The sequence below is a fragment of the Salvelinus sp. IW2-2015 genome, linkage group LG16 (genome assembly GCF_002910315.2).
Source record: "Salvelinus sp. IW2-2015 linkage group LG16, ASM291031v2, whole genome shotgun sequence".
Lineage (NCBI taxonomy): Eukaryota > Metazoa > Chordata > Actinopteri > Salmoniformes > Salmonidae > Salvelinus > Salvelinus sp. IW2-2015.
In genome coordinates this window covers 3865569-3892645 of record NC_036856.1, presented here as the reverse complement: position 1 = coordinate 3892645, position 27077 = coordinate 3865569, and the positions used below count along the sequence as shown (strand labels likewise).

The 27077-nt window shown below is 45.9% G+C and overlaps 1 protein-coding gene across 1 annotated transcript in view; it reads left to right on the top strand.

Moving 5' to 3' along the window:
• LOC111975548 (receptor-type tyrosine-protein phosphatase S-like) overlaps positions 1 to 27077 on the top strand; it is a 268179-nt gene that overhangs the window by 118659 nt on the left and 122443 nt on the right. The window contains 2 exon segments of the mRNA XM_070447461.1: positions 13046 to 13191; positions 16438 to 16579. Of these exon segments, the coding sequence (XP_070303562.1) occupies positions 13046 to 13191; positions 16438 to 16579 (288 nt within the window).

The following is a 27077-nucleotide window of genomic DNA, read 5'->3' as shown; positions in this document are numbered from 1 at the left end:
GGTAACAAACCATGTGAGACTGTAAGAGAGTCATTTGGAAATGGCAGTCAGATGATATAATGGGATTCAATAGATAAGATGCTTAGATACGGGACATTGGACATTGTTTGCTAGCAGTGTAGTGCTCCTACAGTACTCTCACCAGAGTGGGAACACAGAGGCACTGTATGGCGGATGTTGCGAGTTAACATGAACTGTGGCTGGTGTTATACAAAGCATGCTCCTCTTTCTCTCGCCATTGGTCCTTTTAAAGCCATGTGTGCATGTCCATGACAACAGTGTATATATCTATTAAAGTTTTGTTGTGGTAGTGGAGCAACCCAAATATCATCCCCATGTAGGTAAAAGTCATATTATATTTATAAACCAAGCTATAGAGGAGAATAAGCTACTGTAGGGATTTAATCATGACTACATAATGTTTCTCTTGTTGATGTCTCTAGCTTACTCTCTCAGTTTCTCATCCACACACACACACACAAACACACAACACACACACACACACCACACACACAGAGATTTCTCCGTGTGCATGGAGGCACTTCACTGGCTGGACAATGACCCCAAGCATACTTTAAAAGTTATTGTGGTAAGCTTGTGGAAGGCTACCCGAAACGTTTGAATCAAGTTAAATAATTTAAAGGCAAAGCTACCAAATACTAATTGAGTGTATGTAAACTTCTGACCCACTGGGAATGTGATGAAAKAAATAAAAGCTGAAATAAATCATTCTCTCTACTATTATTCTGACATTTCACATTCTTAAAATAATGTGGTGATCCTAACTGACCTAAGACAGGGAATWTTTACTAGGATTAAATGTCACGAATTGTGAAAAACTGAGTTTAAATGTATTTGGCTAAKGTGTATGTAAAATTCCAACTTCAACTGTATTTGGCTAAGGTGTATGTAAACTTCCGACTTCAACTGTACATGCACAAACACACACAAACATCCCTCCATCTCTTTCTTTTCTCCAGCTTTCTCCTCTTTGCAATTTGTCAGTATGGAGATTCTGCCCCGTTTCATCAGGTTCCAGCAGCGGATATGATAGCACTCTTTGTCAACCTCTCTGTCTCTCTCAGCCTCCTCCTTCTCCATCACACCGTCGCTTATGGAGCAGAGCTTTTGTATTCAACCCTCCTAATAATGCACGGCAGTCTCTTAGCAGGCAGCGCACGCACATACTCACACACACACACACACACACACACACACACACACACACCACCACCCCCACCCCCCTTCTTCTATTTATATTTCCCTTATTTCCCTCGATTCTCCATTCTTTCCCCCCCCCCGTGGTCCTGTTAGCAGTAAACAGGCACACACGAACACACACACGCACATTCACATTCAGGTACATGCTTTCTCATACACATAAATATGCACACTGAGGTGGACATAAAAAAACTTAGACACACACAGTCCATCCATCTCGCCGTCTCTCTCCCTCCTCTGATTGCTGGATGAGATTGGATCCAGCCACCACACCTCTCCCACTGATTGACAGAGCTACCCCCACCCTCCCCCTCTTTTCTGTTTTGTCTCATTCCTGTTTTTCTCCCCCCTGCCTCGTTTAAGCAATCTGTCTGTCGCTCCCTCCATCTCTCTACCTCTCTCCTCCCAACCCTTTTTGTTTCGATGCACCTGTGGGCTTAATGTGTGATGAAGCCTGACACATGCACGCACACACACACACACACACACACACACACACACACACCAGAGTGGCCCAGGGGTGCAGTCATCCAACTTTATTTTCTCCCACCTGCTCATCGTGGGGGGACGAAGAGCCTCACATTAGTCTCTCCTCCGTCTGTCTGTCTGTCTGTCTGTCTGTCTGTCTGTCTGTCTGTCTGTCTGTCTGTCTGTCTGTCTGTCTGTCTGTCTGTCTGTCTGTCTGTCTGTCTGTCTGTCTGTCTGTCTGTCTGTCTGTCTGTCTCTCTCTTGCTCTCTCACGCTCTCACTCTCTCTCACTCTCACCATCCACACCTCCTACCCCCCCACCCTCTCTCTTTCTCTCTTTCCATCAACACCTCCCACTCTCTTGTTCTCTCTCTCTCACACGCGCAGAGCAAGTGGATGTCACCTCATCAAAGGGGGGCCTGTGCTAAAAGCATGATGTCATTCTCCCCCCTCCCTTTCCCTTTCTCTCTCCCACCCTCACTACTCCTTTCACTCTCATAAATCACAACCGAGGAGAAGATGTTTTTAATCAGAAAGGGAAAAAAGCTGTTGAATAAATCTAGCTACCCCGCTGTAATAAAGCGTTGGTTTATATCACTGTGTGTGTGTGTGTGTGTGTAACCCCCTGCTGACAGCCTTGTTGGGAAAATAGCATAGCGGTCCCTCATCTTCTAAATTGCCTGTGTACTAGAGGAGATTGTGGGGTCACCTACCAAAACAAGCGGGTCACTCCGCTCAATTGACCAATCACAAGCTCTGCTCCTTGTTTTTGCGCTTCAAATTCAGAGAAATGGATGCATGTTTGGTCGACGCGTGTTTTTTGTTCTGTTTGTGTTTGTGTGCGCGTGTGTGCATGTGTGTGCGTGTGTGTTTCCTCAGATCTGATCCCTGCAGGGTGGGACTACCCTCTTCCTTTCCAAAAGGGGCGGCGTCCTGATTCCCACATTTCTCGATTCCTGCACACACACACACACTATTTAAAGGCCCTGTCCCTCCGTCCAGGGTGTGTCAGTGTGTCTAACCACAGCACCCAGGGCCACCATTATCCTTCCGTCCGTCTCGTCCAAAAACCGCCCGACTGCCAGACACCACGGGCGACAGCGCCGTCGTCCAGAAATAGCCGAACAACTGGCTGCACAGTCGTATTTGTTCTTCTGCGGTCAGTTGCTCCGCCTCCCTCCGCCATAAAAAGCGCCTCTTCCCCTTCTACTCTGGACGGCTCGTCAATTCCCCAACAATATTGAGCAACGAATGAGGCCCTCTACTCCAACCAATGTTAAAATGTTCTTGGAATGTATATATACAGTATTATATACATAAACATATGGGTATAAGCACAATGTTACTGTTCCATGACCAACCAACTTAACTAATGTGGTGGGAAAAAATGTTTCTAGTCAGCATATCTCATTTTTGGGAGAGTACAAGTGCTTTTTTTGTGTGAAACAAGCAAGGACAATTGAAAACTGTGATGTTTATTTGCGACGTTTATTTATGCCCCCTGTCCTCTGTGCAATCTACTTAAGAGTGGCTGTGCTAGCCTAGTGTTCTGGCTGGACCGCCTAATTGTAATTGACTAGAGCCCAAAGTGATGGGGGGGGGGGGGGTTCAATGATTTATTTTCCTTTGAAGTTGCCAAGTGAAACATTTCAGGCCCCTTAGGCAGGAGAGAGTCATTTTCTGGTATTCTCACTCTCCACCCTATTCCTCGTATAGTTTTGAGTTAAATTGTTGTTTAACCATTCACAGGCCAATTACGCATACACYGTTAGTAACTATCAGCATTTAGTGATGTTGACTTCTAATGTTGTTATGTGGTACATCATGTATTGCAGAACACACATGTTCTTGTCGACACAGTGGGTGCAACTCTGTTGCTTCGCCTTATGAGCACCGAAGCTTATTCTGCCCTTTTTCCGAGGACCGTGTCTAGACTTGACATTTCGTGCAGCTTTTTGAATTCTGATCATGGAATTCAGAACACGTCGTGCGTCTACGCCTACATTTAAATGTGTCTAGCATGTCCACATTGTGTCTGGATTCCCTTGTCTTGGCTGTGTGCTTCGGGTCATTGTCCTGTTGAAAGGTGAACCTTTGCCCCAGTCTGAGGTCGGGTTCTTGGTCACCTCCCTGACCAAGGCCATTCTCCCCCGATTGCTCAGTTTGGCCGGGTGGCCAGCTCTAGAAGGAGTCTTGGTGGTTCTAAACTTCTTCCATTTATGAATGATGGAGGCCACTATGTTCTTGGGGACCTTTAATGCTGCAGACATTTTTTTTGTACCCTTCCCCAGATCTGTGCCTCGACACAATCCTGTYTCGGAGCTCTACGGACAATTTATTCTACCTCATGGCTTTAAAAAAAATACCTTTTACCCCCCTTTCTCCCCAATTTTGTGATATTTAATGCAATTTTTTTACCATTTTTACAATCTTTTTAACTTCAATAGGTTAGCTTTTAAATGTGTGGCCAACTGTTCCTAGAGCCACAGTGTACAATATTTTTCTCCAGCCTAGCCTTAACACAATTGTTCAAACTAATCAACTAATTATGATATTCAACCTAGACTGGGGACTTCATCATTAAKAGACAGTTGTCTACTAGTGGTCTCTTCTTCCTGACTCAGGTGTATAAGGCTTGGGTGGAAGAAAAGCAACATAAATGCCTAATATGGCAATTCATATTATTTTTCCATCATTTATTATTGTCAACTTACATCTCAAAGCTATGCATGCAATACGCCTTGACCTGGTGCACACATATGTCTCTGTTCTCAGTTTGATTGAACGCCTCAGTCGGTCTTTTTGCCTCGTAACTGATCGCTTCTGGAAAGAGAGAAGGGACAACACATGATCGAGATGTGCTAGCTACTAGTTTAAAGCAATTAAATATGTAATTGTTACAAAGAATGACTGTATGAGCTACATTTATGAAAGCAATACATCCGTTTACTTACCTTATCAGTCTTGAAGTATCATTTAACACCAAAAAATCGTGCTATGAGTGAGTGCGCCACAAACATATTTCCAGGGTGTTGATGCAGCCGCCTCCTAAGATAGCCTCAGGGTAGGGGAAGGGTATCCATCTGCAAAATTGAAGTCTTGCTTTGATGTCAAGTCGGCTCATATTGTTGCTACCTTAGCTGTGGTGCTAGCTAACATGCTACTGAAAATTGACAGTAGCATATTAACATGCATATTCGTATTAAAAGACCCCAACGTATTCACCCCAAAAAAATGTGTTTAGGCAAATCATTAATTACCTAGCTAGCTATCACATTAATTGTGCAAAAATATGATAGCTAAGCGCTAGCCAGTCAGTGGGGCTGACAGATTGAAACTGGTATCAACAAAATGTGTTTCACTCTATCCCATAAAACATGACATTGCTAACTGGATATCAATTAGCTAACACCATTTCAATGTTTATTAGGAAGTTTAATTAATAAGTTAGATACTCACAGGACAACTTTGGTAGATAGCTAGCTTGGTTTCCATTTTCCAACAGTTTTTATTAATCCCCCCTGATTAGTTGTCAACGGTTACTGGTCTAGGAACTCATGTGTTCACCAGATACGGCTTCTGGTAAACTGTTTGCCACTAGTGAATAATAAATATTGTTGCCGCAGGTAACAGGTTCAAATATAATCTTGAGAAAATTGTTTGCCAGAAAAAACCTCTGGTGAAGTGTTTGCCACTAGTGGTAATAAATATGATTGTTGCCAAAGGTTTGCCGCATATTCACCACTAGTGACAAACATTTGCAAACTTCTGGCAACATTTTGCGCCGCGCTCTTTAGTTTGCAGAAAAATTGCCACAAACTTGCAGGACGTTTGCTGCAACAAATACATTTTTGTAAGGGCTGATTGCGTCCAGACTGAGGAGAAATCCGTGTCCCTGACCACCACCTGAAGTGGTCAGCCAGATCTGAACACAATCTGTCTTTTCAATGCGATCTTCGTATTCTGATAGCAGAGGACGCATGTAAGTGTCAGGTGTAGACACAGGCCAAGTTTCATTTGGTTATTTGGTCCATTAGTTTGAGTGATGTAGTTGGACAAGACAATGCAGGTGATTGAAGTGCATGAAATTGTAATGTGTCAAACACTTTGATGAGCCCTCTCCTCAAGTTTACATCTTCAAAGGTTTTGCAAATGGAATAATATCATTACATTTTGTACTTGACCTCCATGTGATTTAAATAAGAGCAGATTCTTCCGGATGGATATGCAGTAGTTTTCCAAAATATGGGACTTTACATTTCTACCATTCATGATGTTGTCAACAACATTTGTTTTGCTCATGGCTTTTCCCGGGTGAGCGCTTAAATTGGTTCCATGCGCTGACTTTGGGTCTTCAGCTTGAATATGAGTGTGGCTGTCAAAATGTAGACGGACTTTAAAAAAAGTACACTAAGTAATAACCTCGTGATTGTTCCCATGCCTTGTTGAATTGAGCAAAGACAGTGATCTTTTTCATGAAAAAAAACCTGAACGTTTCCAATTACCCTGTGTCATGAACAAAAGGCTGTGTCTTTGTATTTTTTCCATCTCCTCCGCTAAAGTTATTCTTCGGTGAGAAGATGGAGTGGATTTATCTCTTTCTCCTTTCAGGCGGACCCATTTTCTGTGTCTCTCGTTACACGTTCTGACCCAAGATGTGGCCCTCTTTGGCTCTCAGCAATTGCAGGTGTTCTTTTCATTCAGGTGGAGTCACCAAGTGTCAGTTGCCTGAAGAGACTCAGAATGACACACAATTGTTCCTATTGCACTAACTCCTCCGATCGCATGGCCATTTTGAAATTGCCTGCGCTCTTCAACTTAATTTTCGGTCACCTCCCCCGGAATTGAACAGATTTATTTCCAACGAGGTAAGGTATACTTAGCTGTTTTCTTTTAGTCTGTGCACTAAACAATGGTTTCAATGGGACCAATTTGGAGCTATTATGAGCGAACCACTTTCCAGTTCAGCCTCTTCGACAGTCGTGTGGTTGGGAGACCACTGGGCATTAACACTCTGAGAACTCCCTTTTCCTTCCCACATCCTGCAGTACGTTTTTTGTTGGCCTGCCTACTGTGTACTGTGCGACCTCATTTGCAGTGTAGACTGCCCACATTCACTTTATGATACGTCGCGGAAGGAGACAATGGGAAGACGTGAAGATAAAAGGATCATTATTATCTTGCGGTTCCTCAGTCTGGGCCTCCTGAGCCTCCGTAGCTCCAACCCCTTGGCCCAGTTGGACTGGAGTGAGAATAAGAAGATGGCCCACTCGGATGTTTGGTCTGACGATCCAGTCAGCACGCTCAGTTTGTGAATGACTGCATCCAAGGTGACTCGATCCACCCCCCGAGAGCAAATCCCAATGAACCCCTCTTCCCCCGCCTTAATTGAAAAAGCAATTGTTTCATCAAGTCGTTAGATTCGCCAGGCAAGGCGAGGATTACAGTACATCGGGTGGTGAGAGATGCCAAATGAGCCCTCAGAAACTCCACTGCGTGGCACAGGATTAGCACGGGCTGCCAATTGTTTATTGGTGGGACTCGGTGGAAGCTATTATCTGTCAACAGCAAAGGTCTAACATGGGACCTACACCAGTCAATGAGTGGAGGATCAGGAGCCATACGTCCTCCAGCATCGCTACAGCTAGAATGGGGAAATTGGGTTATCCTCATACATCAAACCTCCGTCTCAGTGGTTCCCATGACAGTTTACACCACCGATGTAACTCCGCAGTGGGGTATCGGAGCAAACGGCCGGGAAGCCCAACCAACCACCTCTTTTCCCATACACCCGTGCTCCTGCTTCTTTCGTTCTTCTGCTTCCTGATTCAACCTCTTCGTCACAGCAGTTGATTGGCCCTGGCCAGGAGCAAAGAGTGTGCGAGAGACAGAAACCCGAGACAAAAGAGCAAGAGAGGCAGGGGTATAGAAACAGAGGCCAGTTTCCATAGCGATAGATCTTGCCTGGGCAGCCGGTGAAAATTGGTTCCTGATTGATGGGGGCTTGATGTTTTGAGGCCTGGAGGGTGTTGGGGGGTTGAGGGTGGATGGGTCTTAAGCCAGGCCCTAGCCAGTCGGGATTCTGTAACAAGTGACGAGCTAGCATGCTGAGATCTGTGGATGTGGGCCTACCTCACACAGCTGAACCACAAATATCTATGCTTACGTAGGTTAGAAACGATGTGGTGCTTACTTGAAAACTCATGTTTTTGTCCCTAAGACATTTCTTCTTCATTACTGACCAAATGTATTACCRTCCAGCAATGAAAAAGGATAGTGTCCTGTCAGAAAATGCTGACAGGGCTAATCCAATTTGTACACATTAGTAATTATGGTGTGCATGTTTGGTTGTGTGCGTTGTAAAGATTATGTGGCCCTCAAGTATAGCAGTTTCTTTTGTTCTCTAAGCCAGCAGCATTTACTAAAAAATGACACAAAAATCACTCTAACCTTCCTCCACTGTTATTGGCCTCTGGAGTATTAGAGAGGAAGGTCAAAATAGGCGGTGAATAGCACCTCTAATATGTCCAAATGTTCCTTTCACCACCAAATAAGCCTGTAAAAGGTGTTATCGGCTGTAAAAGGTGCCTATTTTGATCAAGATGACAGACAAGTGGCTTCTACCCATCACCCCTTTTTTCACCAATCATTCAATGGGTAGATGAGGTGCAATTTTCGCCCTCTTCTTTCCTAAGCCACATCATAATGGGTCCTATTTATTCTCCAAAAAGCTTTTCATCGATTACAGTGTTACACATTTAACCAGACCTTACTATTGCCTAATTTACCTACTAAATGGCAATCTGGAGGTAGTGCCAATGGAACTCGCACTCACATGGAGCGAAAGGCTATTTGAAAGGAGGCGTTGTCATTTCTCTTATCTGGGCGAGCAGAACCTACCAGTCAGTAGAGGGATACTACATTAGCAAAACAAGTGTCTGCTTTACACAGTATGGGTTAGCCTTCCCCGCTAGCAGCGGCAGTTGGGTCAATACACATTCCATTCCATGTCCCTGTGAAGATAGCTCACTACCCACATTTCCGGTTATTTCGGCCCCGATGCCGTCTCCTGCTTGGAAGATAAACTGGGGTCCCGTTTGCTTTATCGGTGTAAAGCTGTACGTTTCTCGATTTGAAAGAGGCCTGGGATAGAGGGAGATAATGAGGGACAGCTCAGCTGAGGTGGAATGAGAAACAGGAGTAACGAAAGTCCAAATAGGATTCATCTAATGATACTTATTGAAACCAATAACCCACTTGTCAGTGATACACCGGTTTGTTATTGTGGACTTTTTTCAGGCATTACAGTAAAATTGCCTAGATAACATCCAGGGTATACCTCGATCATAATGTGTTTGTATTCTGGTTGAATTTTCAGTATCATATTGTTTAGTAGTGATGTTGCTTATCATGGTGGAATGAGAAAGCAATTTATTTTCAATAGCCAATTTCTATCATGCAATTACTGCCTGCGTGACAGTCGTGTTCAGACGCTGAATAAAGGGTTGAATTCAGCAATAACCACCAGCGGTATGCCTGAGGCAGGAGGCAATTGAAAATATTAAAAGGTTAATTATGCTGATCTCGGTTGTCATCCAAACACGCACACACACACACACACACACACACACACACACACACACACACACACACACACACACACACACACACACACACACACACACACACACACACACACACACACACACACAGTGCATTGTATTTAGAGACGTACAGACATGGCCATGCATCAATGGGCATGCATTTGCTCACGCACGCACACACACACACACACATGCACAAACACACACACACACAATCTACCTACTTTTCATCATAGCCAACTTTCTGTCAGATCCTCTGTTCTCAGCTGGGTATAAAACAGTTCCTGAGGCCAGGAGTGACGCGTGTAGGAGCTTCACGTCTGCTCTGTTAGCTCACTGGACTCTGAAGGCTTCGCTGCCTTTTCCTCAATCTCTCGCGCTTTCCGTTTCTACTTTTCCCATCCCTCTCTTTGATTTCTCTTCTCTCTCCATTGCTCTCCTTTTTTTTCTTCTCCTCCCTGTTCCCCATCTCTTTTCAACCCCTTTATTCGTTCACTCTCTGAAGGCTTCTGCTGTGGGTTTAACCTAAGGAGAGAGAACCTCATGAGTAGCTTGGTATTGTTTGGTTCTGAACAAACAGAGTAAAAACTCAAACCAAGTGTATTCAACCCACTGGGTACCTCAGCTGCAAGCACAACATACAAGTCACACAAGCACACGTTGATACCTTTTGACTAGGCGGAGTCACCTCTTGCATGTCTAAGATAAACAATCCTTGTCTGTTGCTAGGCAGGAACTCAGTCTGTTCCGCTTACTGGTATTGTCATGGTCGTCTGCCCCCCCCCCAGAGATTTCTTCTTCTCTCTTCAACTGTTGACCTTATCTCTAGTTGAGTTCCACACACCTCCTTGTTCTAGTTCTACAGCAACTGGCCTGCAAGGAGCTGAAACTGAAACTGGCCTGCCAGGAACTGAAACTGAAAATGGCCTGCCAGGAACTGAAACTGAAACTGGCCTGCCAGGAACTGAAACTAGACTGTTACTCTTCGCCTCCTTCCTTAGAAATATTAATATTCTGCAATAACATGTTTGAACGGCTATGAACATTCCATACGTCCCCTTGTCTCACACAGTGACTTTCGAACCACAAGGTTCCCATTGAGCCCTTAACATATACATTTCTTATACATAGAAAGTAATTCATATGTTCTAATATGGTGACATGAATAAGTATATTTCAAGCCAGAATCCCACAGTATTATTTAATGGTGGAGATCAGGAGAAAGCTCCTGATTAACCGGCTGGTCTAATGGGCACTGGGCCTGGGGACCCTACCGGAGCTGGCCAGTATAGAGGCTACTCACAGCTTGCCCATGTAAATATCTCTATCTCTTCTATTCAAAAAGCGGATCAATTACCCCCGTTTATATAATCATATAATATAATATTATATGATTTATATAATCATATAATATAATCATATAATCTATTTACATATGTATTATGATTTAAAAGGCTAAAAAGCTAATCCTCGATCTTCTCTTTTTTAATACGGGCCCAGGAGTCATAGTCTCTAAGGTGAGCATAGTGGAGGAATGCTAAACAAAATGCAGCTGAAAGCCACGCACCTGTAGCTTTTGCTAAAGGAAGATACAATCACTGAGATCCAGCAAGATTCTGCAGTCAATATTTTCGTGTCTACTCATTCGACAGTCACAGGGATCAATTCGTCAAGACGCCGACAAGATAGCCGGAAAAGGTGAATCCCATCTGCTTCTTTTCTAAGGGAGAAATGCCACAATCGTATCTCTTGTTCCTTTCATCAGTGGACAGTATTACTGTACCATAGGAGAAGGCTGTTGCTTGCTTGTCGGAATATTTTCTGTGGCGTTGTCGGCTGGCTGCCACGGGTCATCAGCCTGAGCCTCGTTTCATCTCTCTCCATCGCGTCATTTGTGTTGTTTGTTGTAGAGCCGCAACGTGCATCASGTATAGAGGACACCTTGGCCGGCCTCCCATCGCTGGAGCTGCATCTTGAATAGTACCCTATTATGTATGGTACCCTATTAAGAATTTAGTGCACTACCTAAAAAAAAAAAGTAGTGCACTATTTCAGGAATAGGGGACCATTTGTGATAGGAATATCGGCCTAGGAATATTGTAGGGAACCTCAAGAGAGACTGGTCACCCCACAGCCAAGACCGATGTGGTCACTTTTCGCTCGGTGTCGATTGGACTCTTCCTGACTCTTGTACAGGTCTGTGATGGGAGTGTGGAGGTGTGTGGGATAGGGATTGCTTTTGGAGTATGTTGAACTTTCTGTGCTACGCTTCTGCTGTCCTCAGGCACTCTCTCTCTCTCTCTCTYTCTGTCTCAATCTCGCTCTCTCTCTCTGTCTCAATCTCGACCTCTCTTTCAGTTCCTTCCCTCAACCGTCTCTCTCTTTCTCCCTCTCCCTTTCTCTCTACCCCTCGCTCCCTCTATTTTCATTTTCTACCCCACCCACTCATCCACCTTTTGTCTCTCCTTCTCCCTCCCTCCCTCCCTCCCTCCCAGCCAGCCCCCTCCCTCTCCCTCTCTCTCTCTCTCCAGCTCTCTCTCCTGTCCCTAATCAAATGCAGCAGAGCTCTCCTCCGTGTGTGTTTATAGGGGCCCAGGGAGAGGAGAGAGAGTAAAGAGAGAGCGGGCCTGCCTGCCCACGGTCCGTTAATTATTAATCCACATGAACGCGCCCCGCACGTTTGATCATCCCTACGCCCCCGAGTTAACAAGTTCCCCCAGAGAGTTTCCTACCCGGCTTGTTGTTGTGAGATCTGACCCGCCAGAAAACGAGCTAAGAAACTCAAAAGTAGCGCCGTCCTCCCGGGCAAGTCTGGTAATATCAGAGAATATTAGGAAGATGGCGAACATGTTAATGTTGATTAGAGTTTTTCAGTGAAGATGAGGGATGTTAGGTTTAAAAAAATAAAAATAAAAACTTCAGAAACCTGGAAAGCAAGGCGTTAAGTTGATTTGTAATGCAGAACAAACGACTTCTCTCACTTCTCCTATCTTGCCTAAAGCTCCTGTCAGCCCCCACAGCCGATTGGAATGCCCAACAACGAACGCACGCAGCCTTCCTGGCATGGATGTTCGTCATCCTCTTATCCCGCCATCCCTTTCTTCGGTTGGCGTTTGCGTGTGCGAGTCTGGCTCGGCCAGTGAGGGACGTGTGTGGGTTTTGGATGGGCTCTCTGTGAGCGACGTGTGTGTGCGTGTGTGCGTTTATGTATGGGGGGGGCGGGGGGGGGGGGGGGGGGGCATAAAATCAAGACAGAAGCTGCTCTGCGGGCGCTTTATTATTCATTGCTCCGTTAAATTATTCATGTTGGCGTCAGCGTGTCGGGGTGTGCATTGTCTGTAGTGTAATTACCTCTGCGTTGATGCACGGCCGCTCGCTTCCCTTCCTTCCACYGGCTCTCTATACATCCAATCCCCATGATTCCCCTCGCCTCTCCCGTCTGCAGACTGCAGTTTTCCATAGGCTCTCTCTGCAGCACATGGAGTGGGTGTGTCTAACCGTGACATTATACAGCGGACGATATGAGGAATTCCAAAGGCCACTCAAGACTTTATTATCYTCTCGTACAATGAAAGTGTGTGCACACGAGCTTTTCGAAATGTAATTACCTTCATTTGCAGCTACAACTGGMCCCGTAATGAATTGGGTTATCTTCACTGGAGCTTGCTGTTGCATCACTTTGTTCTCTTAAATCTGTTTGAATGCCTTCTTCTTCTCTCTCACTCTCTCTCTCTCTGTCTCTCTGTCTCCAGCGCCACCAAGGTTCACTAAAGTTCCCGTCGACCAGATCGGTGTATCCGGGGGCGTGGTCTCGTTCGTGTGCCAGGCGACGGGAGATCCCAAGCCTCGGGTGAGCTGGAACAAGAAGGGGAAGAAGGTCAACTCCCAACGCATTGAGGTGAGACATTGAAGTCCTGTAACCTTACACTGCCCCATACTGCTGTGGAGAGGGTATGGCATTATGAATAACCCCACCCTATATGAATACACGTAGTCTATACCAAGTTTTTTCCAAAGCAACTTACAGTACAGTGAGTGCACACATTTTGGTATATGCGGCCCCAGCGGGAATTGAACCCTCGACCCTGGCGTTGCGAGTGCTCTTACCAACTGAGCAACACGTCTATTGATTCACKTGACACGGATGTATCACTTTTCTGTTTCAACCAAGGTTACCTCGGTAGATCGTTCCCTTCCGATTTCCTTGTACTAGCACACAAACTACCTCACAATTAGTTGCCATGACAGACAAGGGTTTGCATTTAACCAGGCATCAATTGTAGGACACCAGCGCATGTTGAGTGACATGACTTTGCACGGTGCCAATACACTCTACTTGTCCTCTTGCACTTGAATGACTAGCTGAATGAAACGTTAGTAGTGGCGGCTGCCGGGTCTACATTCCCCTATGCTCGCGTTGCATTATTTCTGATGTTTGTTTGTTGTGTGTCCCTGCGTGAGCCCAGATGCCGGCTCTGAAGTCGTGATTGATGCTCAGTGTTTCCTTCATTAAAACTCGCTCCTCGCGCCGACAATGTACACACACGCACACACACACAAACATACACATGCACACACTCTCTCAGTGAACACACACACACACACACTCATATTAACAATGCTGCCAGCTCACTGGGAAGGAGAGAAGAAGGTGAGAAGATGGAACCCTGGCATGAAGTGGAGCACAATGAAGAAGAAGGGAATGAGAGAAGTGTCATACAATTCTGCCAGCAGTGGAAGAACACACACACGCGTGCTGGGAAGGAGAGACGAGGGGGAGAAGATGGAACCCTGGCACGAAGAGGAGCATGACAAAAAATGGATAAATAAGCCAGTGAAATATCATCATGGAGGGCAAAAGCAGTCCAACCCGTGCTGTTTTTGCATTTTGCGTTCTCCTTCCGCCGCGTACTAAAGACAAACCCAAACCCAAGGGTATTTAGCCAGCGATTGAGCTCTGGGTCAAATTATGGCTGTTTCTTTTCTTTTAAACAGTCATTTTACGAAGGAGGTCAGAAATCGTTGCGTTCCCCCTCCAGCAGCTTTACGCTTTGATATTGACTGGGATGTGCACTCAGTCACAGTTACTGTTCCTCATTAGTGTGGTGGGTTTGAGAGTTATCGTGGCTCGACGCCGAAACCTTTCCTTCGGCTGACAAAAAGCACAGCAGCACGTCACTGCACACGGTCACCCGTATCGATCCAATGTGTTCGTTCTCTCCCTTATATAACGATGAAATGACATGCGTAGTGTACATAGAGTACAATACAGTGCAACATATGATACAATAGTGCAATAGAGTACAATACAGTGCAACATATGAGTACAATAAAGTGCAACATAGAGTACAATACAGTGCAAATATGAGTAAATACATGTGCAACATAAGAGAGTACAATACAGTGCAACATAAGAGTGCAATATGAGCACACTCGGACAGTTATGTTCTGATTATTAGTAAACATGGCTGAGAATGAGTGTATGTGTTTTAAAAAAGGTACTTATATCTTATCATAATTCTCTTAATGTACGGCTTTGAACATTTAAATACCTTAGCCTAAAAGCAAACCTCAGCCTATGGTTACCTTTTCTTAAGACTTTGCCACTGGACTAGCATAGTGATGTCCTGGCTCATATTTTGAAGCTTTGCAGCAAAAAAATATATAGAGTACCAGTCAAAAGTTTAGACACACCTTCTCATTCAAGGATTTTTCCTCATGTTTTACTACTTTCTACATTGTAGAATAATAGTTAAGACATCAAAACTATGAAATAACACGGAATATGGAATCAAGTAGTAACCAAAAAAAGTGGAATGCTTTTCCAATAGTCTTGAAGGAGTTCCCACATATGCTGAGCACTTGTTGGCTGCTTTTCCTTCACTCTGCGTTCCAACTCATCCCAAACCATCTCAATTGGGTTGAGGTTGGGTGATTGTGGAGACCAGGTCATCTGATGCAGCACTCCATCGCTCTCCTTCTTAGTCAAATAGCACTTACACAGCCTGGAGGTGTGTTGGGTCGTTGTCCGGTTGAAAAACAGATTATAGTCCCACTAAGCGCAAGCCAGRTGGGATGGCGTATCACTGCAGAATGYTGTGGTAGCCATGCTGGTTAAGTGTGCCTTGAATTCTAAATAAATCACTGACAGTGCCACCAGCAAAGCACCCCCACATCATCACACCTCCTCCTCCATGCTTCACGGTGGGAACCACACATGCGGAGATTATCTGTCCCCCTACTCTGCGTCTCACAAAGACATRGTGGTTGGAACCAAAAATCTMAAATATGGACTCATCAGACCAAAGGACARATTTCCACCGGTCTAATGTCCATTACTCRTGTTTCTTGGCCCAAACAAGTCTCTTATTATTATTTCTTTGCAGCAATTCGACCATGAAGGCCTGATTCACACAGTCTCCTCTGAACAGTTGATGTTGAGATGTGTCTGTTACTCTGCAGCAGAGGTAACTCTGGGTCTTCCTTTCCTGTGGCGGTCCTCATGAGAGCCAGTTTCATCATAGCGCTTCATNACTGCACTTGAAGAAACGTTCAAAGTTCTCTAAAATGTTCCGCATTGCCTGACCTTCATGTCTTAAAGCAGTGGTCCTCAACCTTTTCTGAGTCAAGATCACTTTCRCAGTCAAAAAGCAAGCCAAGATCTACTGCTCAGATTTTTTACATTAACCTCACATAAAGAGTTTTGTATGAATGAGTTTTGGGCAGTAGGCCTAATACATTATCACAGCACATTGGCTATAAGATTAGCCTGCCGATATTGTTAATCAGATCATATTATATTTCAGAACTCATGAAGTTGGTTGAGAGAATTCCAAGAGTGTGCAAAGCAAAGGGTGGCTACTTTGAAGAATATCAAATCTAAAATATATTTTCACTTTTTTGGTTACTACATGAATACATATGTCTTATTTCATAGTGTTGACGTCTTAACTATTATTGTACAATGTAGAAAAATAAAGAAAACCCAAAAGTCCATACTTTTGACTGGTACTGTATATGTGAAATGAAGGGGTCCCTAGGCGCTATACCTGGAGTGGTTGAGCCTTATTCTAGAAGTATAGTTAGGTTGTCTTTATCTCAGATACAGATAGCTCTAACGTTATACCATTTCTCTCTGACAAAGACTATCGAGTTCGATGAGGGCGCCGGAGCCGTGCTTCGGATCCAGCCTCTACGAGCGCCGCGGGATGAGAATATCTACGAGTGCGTGGCGGAGAACAGCGAGGGCGAGGTCAACGTCAATGCCAAGCTGTCCATCATCAGAGGTGAGTCACTCGGCGGCGACTAATGATGAGGTCATTGGCCATGGACCAATGGGACCCATGGTCCAATAGTCTGATAATATTATCTTCCTGTCACACCAATATTCTCAGATAGCTTCCTGCGTAGATAGTGTTAGCTTATTTATTTTGTATTATTATTTTGTAGCTCTTTCTAGCTCTTTCTAGCTCCCTATAACCCTATGTTGGTTTAAATGTTTTACCCCTGTATGGCTAAAACCTACTAGGACATGAGGAAAGCTGAAAGTCACTAGGTGCACTTCCTGGTCTATTGTGGGTGATATCTATCAAGCGTCATTCTGCATTGCAACTAATCAACTCTCCATTCAGAGAGGAATGTTCAGCTTCTGTATCCCAATAGCAGCAGACGGGGTGCTAACAGGGATCATTGCCTGGATAGAGGGTCTGAAGAAAGCCCTCTGATTGGTCTAGAGAGAGGGCCTGAAGAAAGGCTTGTGATAGGTCACACAGGGACACACGGGATCTTAGAGGGAGGTAGCAGACAGATGTGTGAGACGCGTTGTATCCCAAATGGCACACAAGTCCCTTCATAGTGCACTTATTTTGACGAGAGCCCTATGGGCCCTGGTCAAAAGTAGTGCACTATATAGGGAATAGGGTGCCATTTGGGACATAGACATGMGGTGGTGTAAATAGCACACTCATGCTGCAGGAGTTCCCTGAGACAAGAGTGTCAACTGACTAGCACAGGATTAAGTCATTCTCTCTCTCTCTCTCTCTGCTGTGTACACTGATGAGAAGGGAGGGGAGTGAGAGGGGGAGGGATTGGTGATTGGTAAAGAAAACCCACTTTATTTGGATAGTTCAAATTAACTGCTTTCTAAGGTTATGGTTAAGGTTAGGTTTAGAATAAGGGTTAGAGTTCAGGGCTAGGGTTAGGGTTAGTAGATAGTTCATTGAATTGTTACTGATAGTCTGTAGAGCATCTACAGATGGACTATCCAAATAAAGTCTTACCGAAMACAGGAACYGTGGTCCTTRTATTGGCCACAATCTTTCAAATGGAAAGAGCCACCTTACGATTGGTGCCAAACAGTATGTAGTACCCGCACGGTGTGGATTTGTTTCCAGTCCCCCACTGCATTGTTGGTTTAGGGCTTATAAGTAAGCATTTCACAGTAAGGTCTACACCTGTTATATTCTTGCGCATGTGACAAATAAAATTAGATTCGATTTGATTTAGGTTGATGAATGTTCAAGGTAATACTCGGGCATATATTAATGTCCCAGTCACTCTTGTTGTCCCGTCATGCTTTGCGGCCTCACTGCCTCCCATGTTGTGGCTCATCCTGTTTGTCCATTCTGGCACTACTGTATTGGCTTTACGTCACACTTGGACAGGGACAAGAGCTTTACTGTCTGTTCTCTCGCTCCATTCTCTCGCTCGCTATTTCTCTCTCTCTTCATCTCTCTCTCTCTCTCTCTCTCACACATACACATGCACACAAGCAAGCATACACACATACACACTCCCTCRCTCTCCTTCTCTCGCTGTCTCTCTCTCTCTTTCGTTCTCCCTCCCTCTCCCCCTCTCTGTCTCCTCCACTGCTGCCATCTGCCCCGGTTGTGGCTGTGACTGGGGCTTGGGCTGAGCCGTAGAGCTGGCAGTAGCTTGTGGTGGTGCAGTCGTGAAGCTCCTCTCCTGTGCTGACTGGACCAGGGCCCAGGATCCGGGGTTATTGTCGGCAGCCACAGTCTTACATGGCAATCCAGGCTTTGGGGCAGGGCCCAGGTGGCCGTGCACCGTCACACAGCCACACAACACAGGCCCCTCAGGCAGGCAGAGACCGGGCTCTCTCTTTCCAGGCATAGGGCTGGAGGGTGGAAGGGGGTGGGTGGGGCTGTAGGGTGGAGGCTGTTGGGGGTGGAGGAGAGAGGATAAGCCTCCCCCCTCTCTCCATCTGTGTCGAGGCATTGCCTCGTACAGGTTTATCAGCCTAGTAGGCTGGGACTGGGTGAGAGAGAGGGGACGGGGAGAGGGGAGAGGGAAGTGGAGGGAGAGGGGATTTTGGACAAAAGCTTAGGGGAGAGAGAGAATGGACAAGGTATAAGGGACAGGGGATAGAGTACACTGTATACTGTGTAAGAGAAAAGGGGTAACAGTGAATAGGAGAGAGAGAACAATGGGTTATAGAGGTCAGGGGTCAGGGGATGTTGGATAAAGACTTGGAGATGTAGGACATGAGGCAAGGGACATGGTGCTAGTGAACAAACACAACAAACCACACCCTCCCTCCTCACATACACACACACACCCACACACACACACACACACACACACACACACACACACACACACACACACACACACACCACACACACACCACACACACACACCACACCCACACAACCACACACACACACACACACACAGCACCACAACACCACACAACATCACACACAGTATCTACAACTCCCGTCTCTGTGCTCTTCTATTTCAACAAGATCTCATAGTTTCCCTTCGAAATTCGACGTTGAACATCTATTTCCGACGTACTAATTCCGCGTGGTCACAGGGTTAATTCCGCGTCATTACAGGGCTAAACAATTCAAAGGTTAACAGTTCAGGCATTCATTCCGAGTGATTACGTTTAGGGCTATGGTTTGGGAAAGGCTTAAAACCAAAAAAACGAAAACATGACGCCCCATTACCATTAGGCGTCGTCAGTACTCTTAGTATTCTCTCGGCTTGTTAGAGCGTTGTGAACTGCTGGAGCACAGCGCACTTCGACTCCGAGCATCATGAGTTCGCGGCCAGCAGTAGTATTCTTCTTGTATCCTCAGAGGAAGGCATGTATCGACTTTTTCAGGACCTTTTCAAACATCCGAAATCGAAGTCTATTTCTAGTGATCAGGCTGCTCTATTCAGCATTAGTATTGAGAAGCGGTGTCCTGTCTCTAGCCGTGTTCCTGCGCTGTCCCGAGTCTGGCAGGGGTGCGTTTAGGCGTGTGACACCTCCTGGCCGCTGCCCTACAGTAGAACAGTGAGCTGAATGCCTAAGATACAGGGCCATCTGCCTTTTGCACCCAGTCCTCTGGGAGTCCTTGGGAAGACTATAGACACCTGCAATTTCTTTCCTTTCTGTATCCTTGTATCCTCTGTATCCTCTCTGTTTCCTTTTCATTCCTCTCTCTCTCTTCTTCTCTTCCTTCCCATCTGCGTTCTGTATTTCCTTCCTCTGTATTTTGCTCACTGTTTCTCACCCTCTGTTGTCACGCCTCTCTATTTCTCTCTCTATGGGTCACCTCTCTTCTTTTATTTGATTTCTTGTCTATCCTGTTTTTACTGGCTGTGGACCTCTCTCTCTGCTCTCTCTCTCTCTATCCCTCTCACATTCTTTCGTTCTCTGCCTGTTAACCCTGGCTTTGGCCCGGCATGGCACTTTGTCCCGCCCCTCTGTTTCACACACACGCAAGTACGCATACGCACACGCACACGCACACACACACACACACACACGCACACGCACACGCACACACACATAGAGAGACACACACACACAGAGGGAGAAACACACACTCGTTCTCCCCGTCTCTCTCTCGTCCTCCTCCTCCTCTCGCTTTCCCATCTTTTTCATCCTCATTGCCTCCCAAGGTGGAACTAATCCCAACCTCTCCTCTCCTCCTGTAGTGTGCCTGGATAAACTCCCCTGTAGCCCTGACCGAGGCCTCTCTTCTCTGCCATGCTCACTTTCTCCCTCTCCTTTCTGCCTCTCTCACTCTCTAGGACAACTCAAACACAAGTGCTGGGATTTTGAAGCTATATAGTTGCCTATTTCCCAGGCTTTTTCACTCTATTGGGTCCGCTCTCTCTCTGTTTCTTTCTTTCTGTTGTATTTCTCTCTCTGTTTCTTTCTCCCATCTGTCATTCATTTTCATTCCTCCTTCCCCCCCCCCCCCTCTCTCTCTGTGACACTACTAGCTGAGTGAGCTCGTTAGTGAGTAGAGTGGTGTAGCGCGGGCGGGGCGAGGCCACCAGGCTCGTTTGATCAGGCAGCCTGCTAATTGGCTGCTTTCCTGGAGGTACCAGGAAGTGGTGTTTGTTCTGCGACTCACTGCCCATGCCGATTTAATTGGATTCCGCCAACACACACAGTTACACACAAACGCACGCGCTGACACGCATGCACACGCGCACACACTGGGGTTTTTACGTCCCACTTTTATCACAACCCCCGTGTCCACACAGCTATTTTAATATCACCTCTGGCTCAACTCAAGTCTCGGGGCAAATTGCGCTGACATCCTCTGGCCTGGCAAATGAAAGTGGGCTCCCTTTGCCTCCAGTCATCGTTCGAAACGAAAAAGCCTGGCTACGTCCCAAACGGCATCCTATTCCCAATGTAATGCGCTATTTTTGATCAGGGCCCGAGTGCAATACTTTTGACCAGATCCCTACAGGGCACTACGTAGGGAATAGGGTGCCATGTAGAAAGCAGGGCTCTGCGTCAGGTATAACCCCGCTCCCTAACCGCTGCCCTGGCCGGGTGTGCTATCCTATGAGTCGCCCCGTGCTCTAAATCGTATCGGCCCCACTCCATCCTCGCCTCTGATTTGGCCGAGAGTGGAGAGAGAGGAGTCGGCGGAGGGAGAGAACGAATGGGGTTTGCAGACAAACCTCCAACTTCACCACTGCTGCCCAGCCCTCCCCTGGTAGTTTGCTGTGAGCAAAGTAAAGCCACTGTGGGCCACAAACAGGACCCAATCAACCCCCCCAAATAGCTTCAGCCCCAAACGCTGCTGGGCACCAAGATTAAAATAAAAAGAGAGAGCGGAGAGGGAGGGAGGGCTTTTGGCTCCAGGCCAAGCCTTAGGACGTCCTTCCACATTTCCCTCCCTCTGTCTCCTTATTCTCTTCTCTCTCTCTCGTGTATTTCTCCTTCTCTCTTCTCTCTCTGTATAACTCTCTCTCTCTCTCTCTCTCGTCTCTCTGTATTCTCCTCCTCTCCTCTGTTCTCCTCTCTCTCTCTGATTTCTTCTCTCTCTCTGTATTTTCTCTCTCTCTCTCCTCTCTCTCTTGTATTTTCTCTCTCGCCCTCTCTCTCTCCTCTCTCTCTCTCTCTCTCCTCTCTCTCTCTCTTCTCTCCTTCCCTCTCTCTCTCCCTCTCCTCTCTTCCTCTCTTCTCTCTCTCTCTCCCCTCCCTCTCTCTCTCTATCTCTCTCTCCCGTCTCTCTCTCTCTCTCTCTCTCTCTCTCTCTCTCTCTTCTCTCTCTCTCTCTCTCTCTCTCTCTCTCTCTCTCTCTCTCTCTCTCTCTCTTCTCTCTTCTCGTCTCTCTCTCTCTCTCTCTCTCTCTGCTCTCTCTCATCTCTCTCTCTCTCTCTCTCTCCCTCTCTCTTCTCTCTCTCTTCTCTTCTCCTCTCTCTCTCTCTCTCTCTCTCTATCGTGCTCTCTGCTCTCTCTCCCTCTCTCTCTCTCTTCTTCTCTCCTTCTCTCTACCGGTCGAGGCAGTTCAGTGCAGTAGCTGCAGTGGTTGACGGCCGGCCCCGGGGGTTGGCAGGGTATTAGCGAGCGACGTGTCTTTAAAGCCGCGCCCGTGAATGATGGAGTGAACGGAGCGTGGCTGATGATCATTCCCGCTGTATTCTCCGGAAAGCCCGAGTGCAGCTGGAAAGAAAAAGTGCATTCACATGCGCATTCAGGGAGCCGGAGGGGCGCTTACACAACACAGGGCCTGAGAAATAGTGTGTTTTTTTGTTTTGTCCTATCCTTGGTGGGGGGGGGGGATCAGAATTCCCTCACAAGGAGAGTGAACAAGTCAAATTTGGACACGTGGGGAACATTTTCGCCAGTCCCCACAAGGACCAATGTTATTTTAGGGTTAGGTTTAGAGTTGAAGTTAGGGTTAGAATTAGGGTTAGGAGTTAGGGTTAGGGGTTTAGGTTAGAGTTAGGTAAAGGGTTAGGGTTGAAATAGGATTTGGAATGGGAATAAATAGTTTGATCCCCACAGGTATAGTCAAATAAAGCGTGTGTGGGTACGTGCATGTGCATGTGTGTATCGCTGTCGGGTGTGTGTGTCCGTGCACGTGTGTGTGTCCCCGTGTGCGTGTGTGTATGTGTGTGCCTGTACGTCCTGATCTCAGTTTTTTTWAAACGTTTTCTTGTTTATATGTTCCCCATGTCCAGGGACTGCAGATGTAAATGAGATTGTCAGCTAAAACTGGTGCAACGTACACCTCCGTTCTCAGACTCTGAGACGTATGTTCTGTCGTACGTTGTCCCTGCCGAATAAACAAAAACCCCAAAATGATACGTGAGTGTGCATGTGACCCTACATAGCTGGGAAGGTGTCAGGGAGACACTTGTAGCTAGCCAGGAAGGTGACAATGGGTGGGTCTGGGACAGGCAGGGAGGACACTAAGTGCGAGGGATACATGAATTGATAAGTATTGACTTCCAGACCCCAACCACCCACCTGCCCACTGCATATTCGATACGTCCCAAATGGCACCCAATTCCCAATATAGTGCACTGCACTACATAGGGAATAGGGTGCCATTTGGGAAGCAGGCATTCACTATCTTTTTCCTGCTGTTCCCTATTAGGTAACCCATTGGAGTAGCCATAGAGACATAGAGAAGCAGGGTTAAATGGTTCTTCATGTACAATCAGCAAGTCCTTCTCTATTGGCCGGCTGAGGACGTGAGCAATACCCAGGACCCCTCTCTTAATAGAGAACAAATCAAATTCAAATCAAATTGTATTTGAGTGTTTGTGTGTGTGACATTTCTCCTCTGCTAAATTCTCCCACTCTTTCTCCCTGTCCATTGATCCCCTGTTCCTGTTCTCCTTCAGTAAACTCTCCATCCGTGACTCTGAATTTATAAGTGTGTTTGTGTGCAGTATATTTGTGTGTGATGCATGTCACAGTGTGTGTGTGTGTGTGTGTGTGTGTGTGCGCGTGTATACAGTATGTGTGTTCATGCATGATGCATCTCTCCATTATCTTGGTTTGGCCGGCTCCTTGGCTGCTCTCCGACTCCGTCGTGCTTCTGTGGCTCATGGGTAATTGTGTCGTGCTGGGCAGGGCAGAGGTCACCACACCCCAACAACAGACTGAATCAGGAGCCTAATTGGCCAGTTAAATAAGGCCACCAGTGAAAAAGAAACCCCCGATTGGCTGGGACAGATTTAACAACGAGACAAGTTTACAATTGACCTCTCAACTGGGGTGAGGGAAAGATAGAGTGATAATGTGTTTTATTTAATGTACAGTTCCCACTTCAATGATCTACACTTGTGTCGTTGTTATATCATTACTTACATGAAAAGCTAATTGTCTCAGAGATAGTCTTTGTTTCGTATCACTTTCATGTTTGTTAAAACCTGTGAATCAAATGTGACAGAAAGCACGTCGTAATAGTAGAGAAGTAGCGAAAGGAGGAGGGAGCGACATTTTTTTTAACGATTTTATAGCATTTTTTTTAATAAACAACACAAAATATTCACATACAAACAGCAACATCATACATACATCAACTACATCACACCTACCCAGACCCACTAGCACACACCCCATCACTTTCCACCACGTGGCCTGACACTGCACCATTTTGTTTCTCTCCATAGTCAAGACACTTTCAATATTTAAATCAGAAATCATTTGATTTGTCCATTGTGTTAATGATGGCGAATTGATTGATTTCCACGTTTTTTGTATAAATGTTTTCAAGATGAGTGATGAGAAGAGAATCGTCCAACCCATCGGGTCTTGAAATATGCAGACAGACGGATTAAAATTAAGTTCACATTGTAATGCTTCTGACAGCTAACTTTCTAGCTCTGCCCACGACTTCAGGACTTTATAGCATTCCCAGAAAGCACGGATTATTGAGTCATTATTAGTTTTACACTTAAGACATGACTCTGCCGTTGTGCTGTAGAATTTGTGAATTTTGTCTCTTCTATAATAAATTCTATACATTAGTTTATACTGGATTAAGCGTACATTTTTGTAAACTGTAATTTCGTTAGTTATGCTCCAACTTTGGGCTCCCGAGTGGCGCAGTGGTCAAAGGCACTGTATCTCAGTGCTTGAGGCGTCACTACAGACATCCTGGTTCAATTCCAGGCTGTATCACATCCGGCCGTGATTGGGAGTCCCATAGGGCGGCGCACAATTGGCCCAGCGCTATCCGGGTTTGGACAGGGTAGGCCGTCATTGTAAATAAGAATTTGTTCTTAACTGACTTGCCTAGTTAAATAAATGTGAATAAAACTGCCAACATCAGTTATTTTGAAGTCTTGGTTCCAATAGTTTATATTTTTTTCGAAGAGATAGTCAGTTGGATATGTTCTCTAAAGGTTTTGTATACCTTATCGTATGAACATCCTTTTCTGACTCAAATAAGATTCCCTCAAGGTTGCTCTGATGTCCAAAATATCTCAAATCGACATGTTGTGATATGTAACTTTTAAGTTGCATGTATTTGAAAATATCTACATTGGTCAGTCCAAAATTACTTTTGAATTCTGTCATGGAACTAAATGTATTTCCTGCTACCAAGTGACATATTCAGAAGGTGTAGAAAGAGATACAGGAAAGATGAAGAGATAAGAAAGAGAAAAGGGGGAGGTAAAGGGATGGAAAAGCAGAGGGTGCTAAAAGGAGAGGTGTGTGTCTCCGTGTGTGTGTGTGTGTGTGTGTGTGTGTGTGTGTGTGTGTGTGTGTGTGTGTGTGTGTGTGTGTGTGTGTGTGTGTGTGTGTGTGTGTGTGTGTGTGTGTGTGTCCGTGTGTGTCTGTGTGTGTCTGTGTGTGTGTGTGTGGGTGTGTGTGTGTGTCCGTGTGTGTGTGTGTCCGTGTGTGTGTGTATGTGCAGGTCTGCGCGTGTGCTTGTGTGCGTGGAGCAGGTGGGCATTGAGTCTTAATAAGACACTGTCAAATATGGTGCAGATCTACCCCCTCCTCCTCTTCTCCCTCTTCTCCCTCCTCCTCTGATCCACCTGCTGATCTCACCTTAGCTCTCCCCCAAGTCCACATACACTGAGCAGGCAGAGAGGGGGAGATGTAGAGGGGAGAGAGGGAAAATGAGGAGGAACAGACCATCAATAAATAGGCAGAGAGAGAGAGAGAGAATGAACAGAACAGTGATAAAGCGTGCAAGATGAAAGAAAGATGGGGAGACAGATATAGAGAAACCGACTAACAGGCGGATGAACAAGAGGAGGGGGGGATCAAAATAACCCGAGAAAGAGAGAGAAGAAAAAAAGAAAAAAGAAAGAGACACAAGAAAGATGAGAGAGAAAGAGAGAGGGGCCTCCATCACAATGGAGGCAACCCTAGCAGACCTCATTTGATTAAGTCTGCAGTGAGCCGGCATTAACACCCGCCCAACTATATTTGCCCGCTGTATTATCTCCAAGCCAATTCCCATTCCCACTGCCTCACCTCCCTCTCTCTCTCAGCTGCTCCACTGCTGCATTACACATTTGTTTAGCACTGTTAAGATCTAGCACAATCTGCTATGGGGCTTTGCCGCGCGTGGCTCTATTTGCGCACACGGCACTATCAGCCGAGAGTGTTATCCAAACGGGAAATTGTATTTCCCTATGTTTACGTCCCATTTGTGTTGTGATAGAGCTATGTCGTTTTGTTGTGCGTTTCGAGTCATACTAATAGTTTGAAAGGGGTTGTTTAGCTCTTGTACTACGGGTGTTTGGTCATATTATACCTGTCTATTCTTTTCATRATGTGTTGGTTTTATGAGGTCATTGGTGGCCCCTTTTTACTGACGTCATCTCGCACTGCTCAGCAGAGAAGACGTCCCTCTGTCCATCTCTCACCCAGCCCATCCTCCCCCTCTCATCCTCACTGAGTGCCTGGGCTGAATTTGTACGCCAAGCCCGACAACCCTCCAGCTCCATCTCTCTCCAGCCCCCCTCAGAAAGTGCCTGGGAGACTGGAATGTACCTTTATTTAACCAGGCAAGTCAATTAAGAATAAATTGTTATTTACAATGACGGCCTGGCAAGAGGCAAAAGGCCTCCTGTGGGGACGGGGCTGGGATAAAAAAAAAGATAGAGAATGGTTTGGCCAACTCAGTGGACCTGATTGGCTTATTACTTGGTGTAAAGTTTGGCTAAATGGATCCTGTGTCGGCTGCAACTCGACGATCCGGGCTAAATTGAAAGATCAGTGTCCCCGGGATTGGTTTTACAAGGGGATAAGTGCTCAATTGTTTGATTGCCCCTGTGACTCTCTGAGTTGAGAGCAAACCTTCTGTTTTTCTCTCTTCAGTTCAGTGCTCTCTTTTTTAACCCTTCTTAAGCTGAGTATCTCCCTCTTTGCCCGTCATCTCGTTTTTCTCCCCATCCATATCTGGAGGTGACCAAGCGGATAGACTGTACTGTTACACGAAACCTGCTCTGAAAGGAAAAGGAAAGTGGCGGATAAGGGTGGTTCCCATGGAAACGGGGCTCAGTGACGGCCCCTCAGAGGGCCCAGCACATTAATTGTGCTTT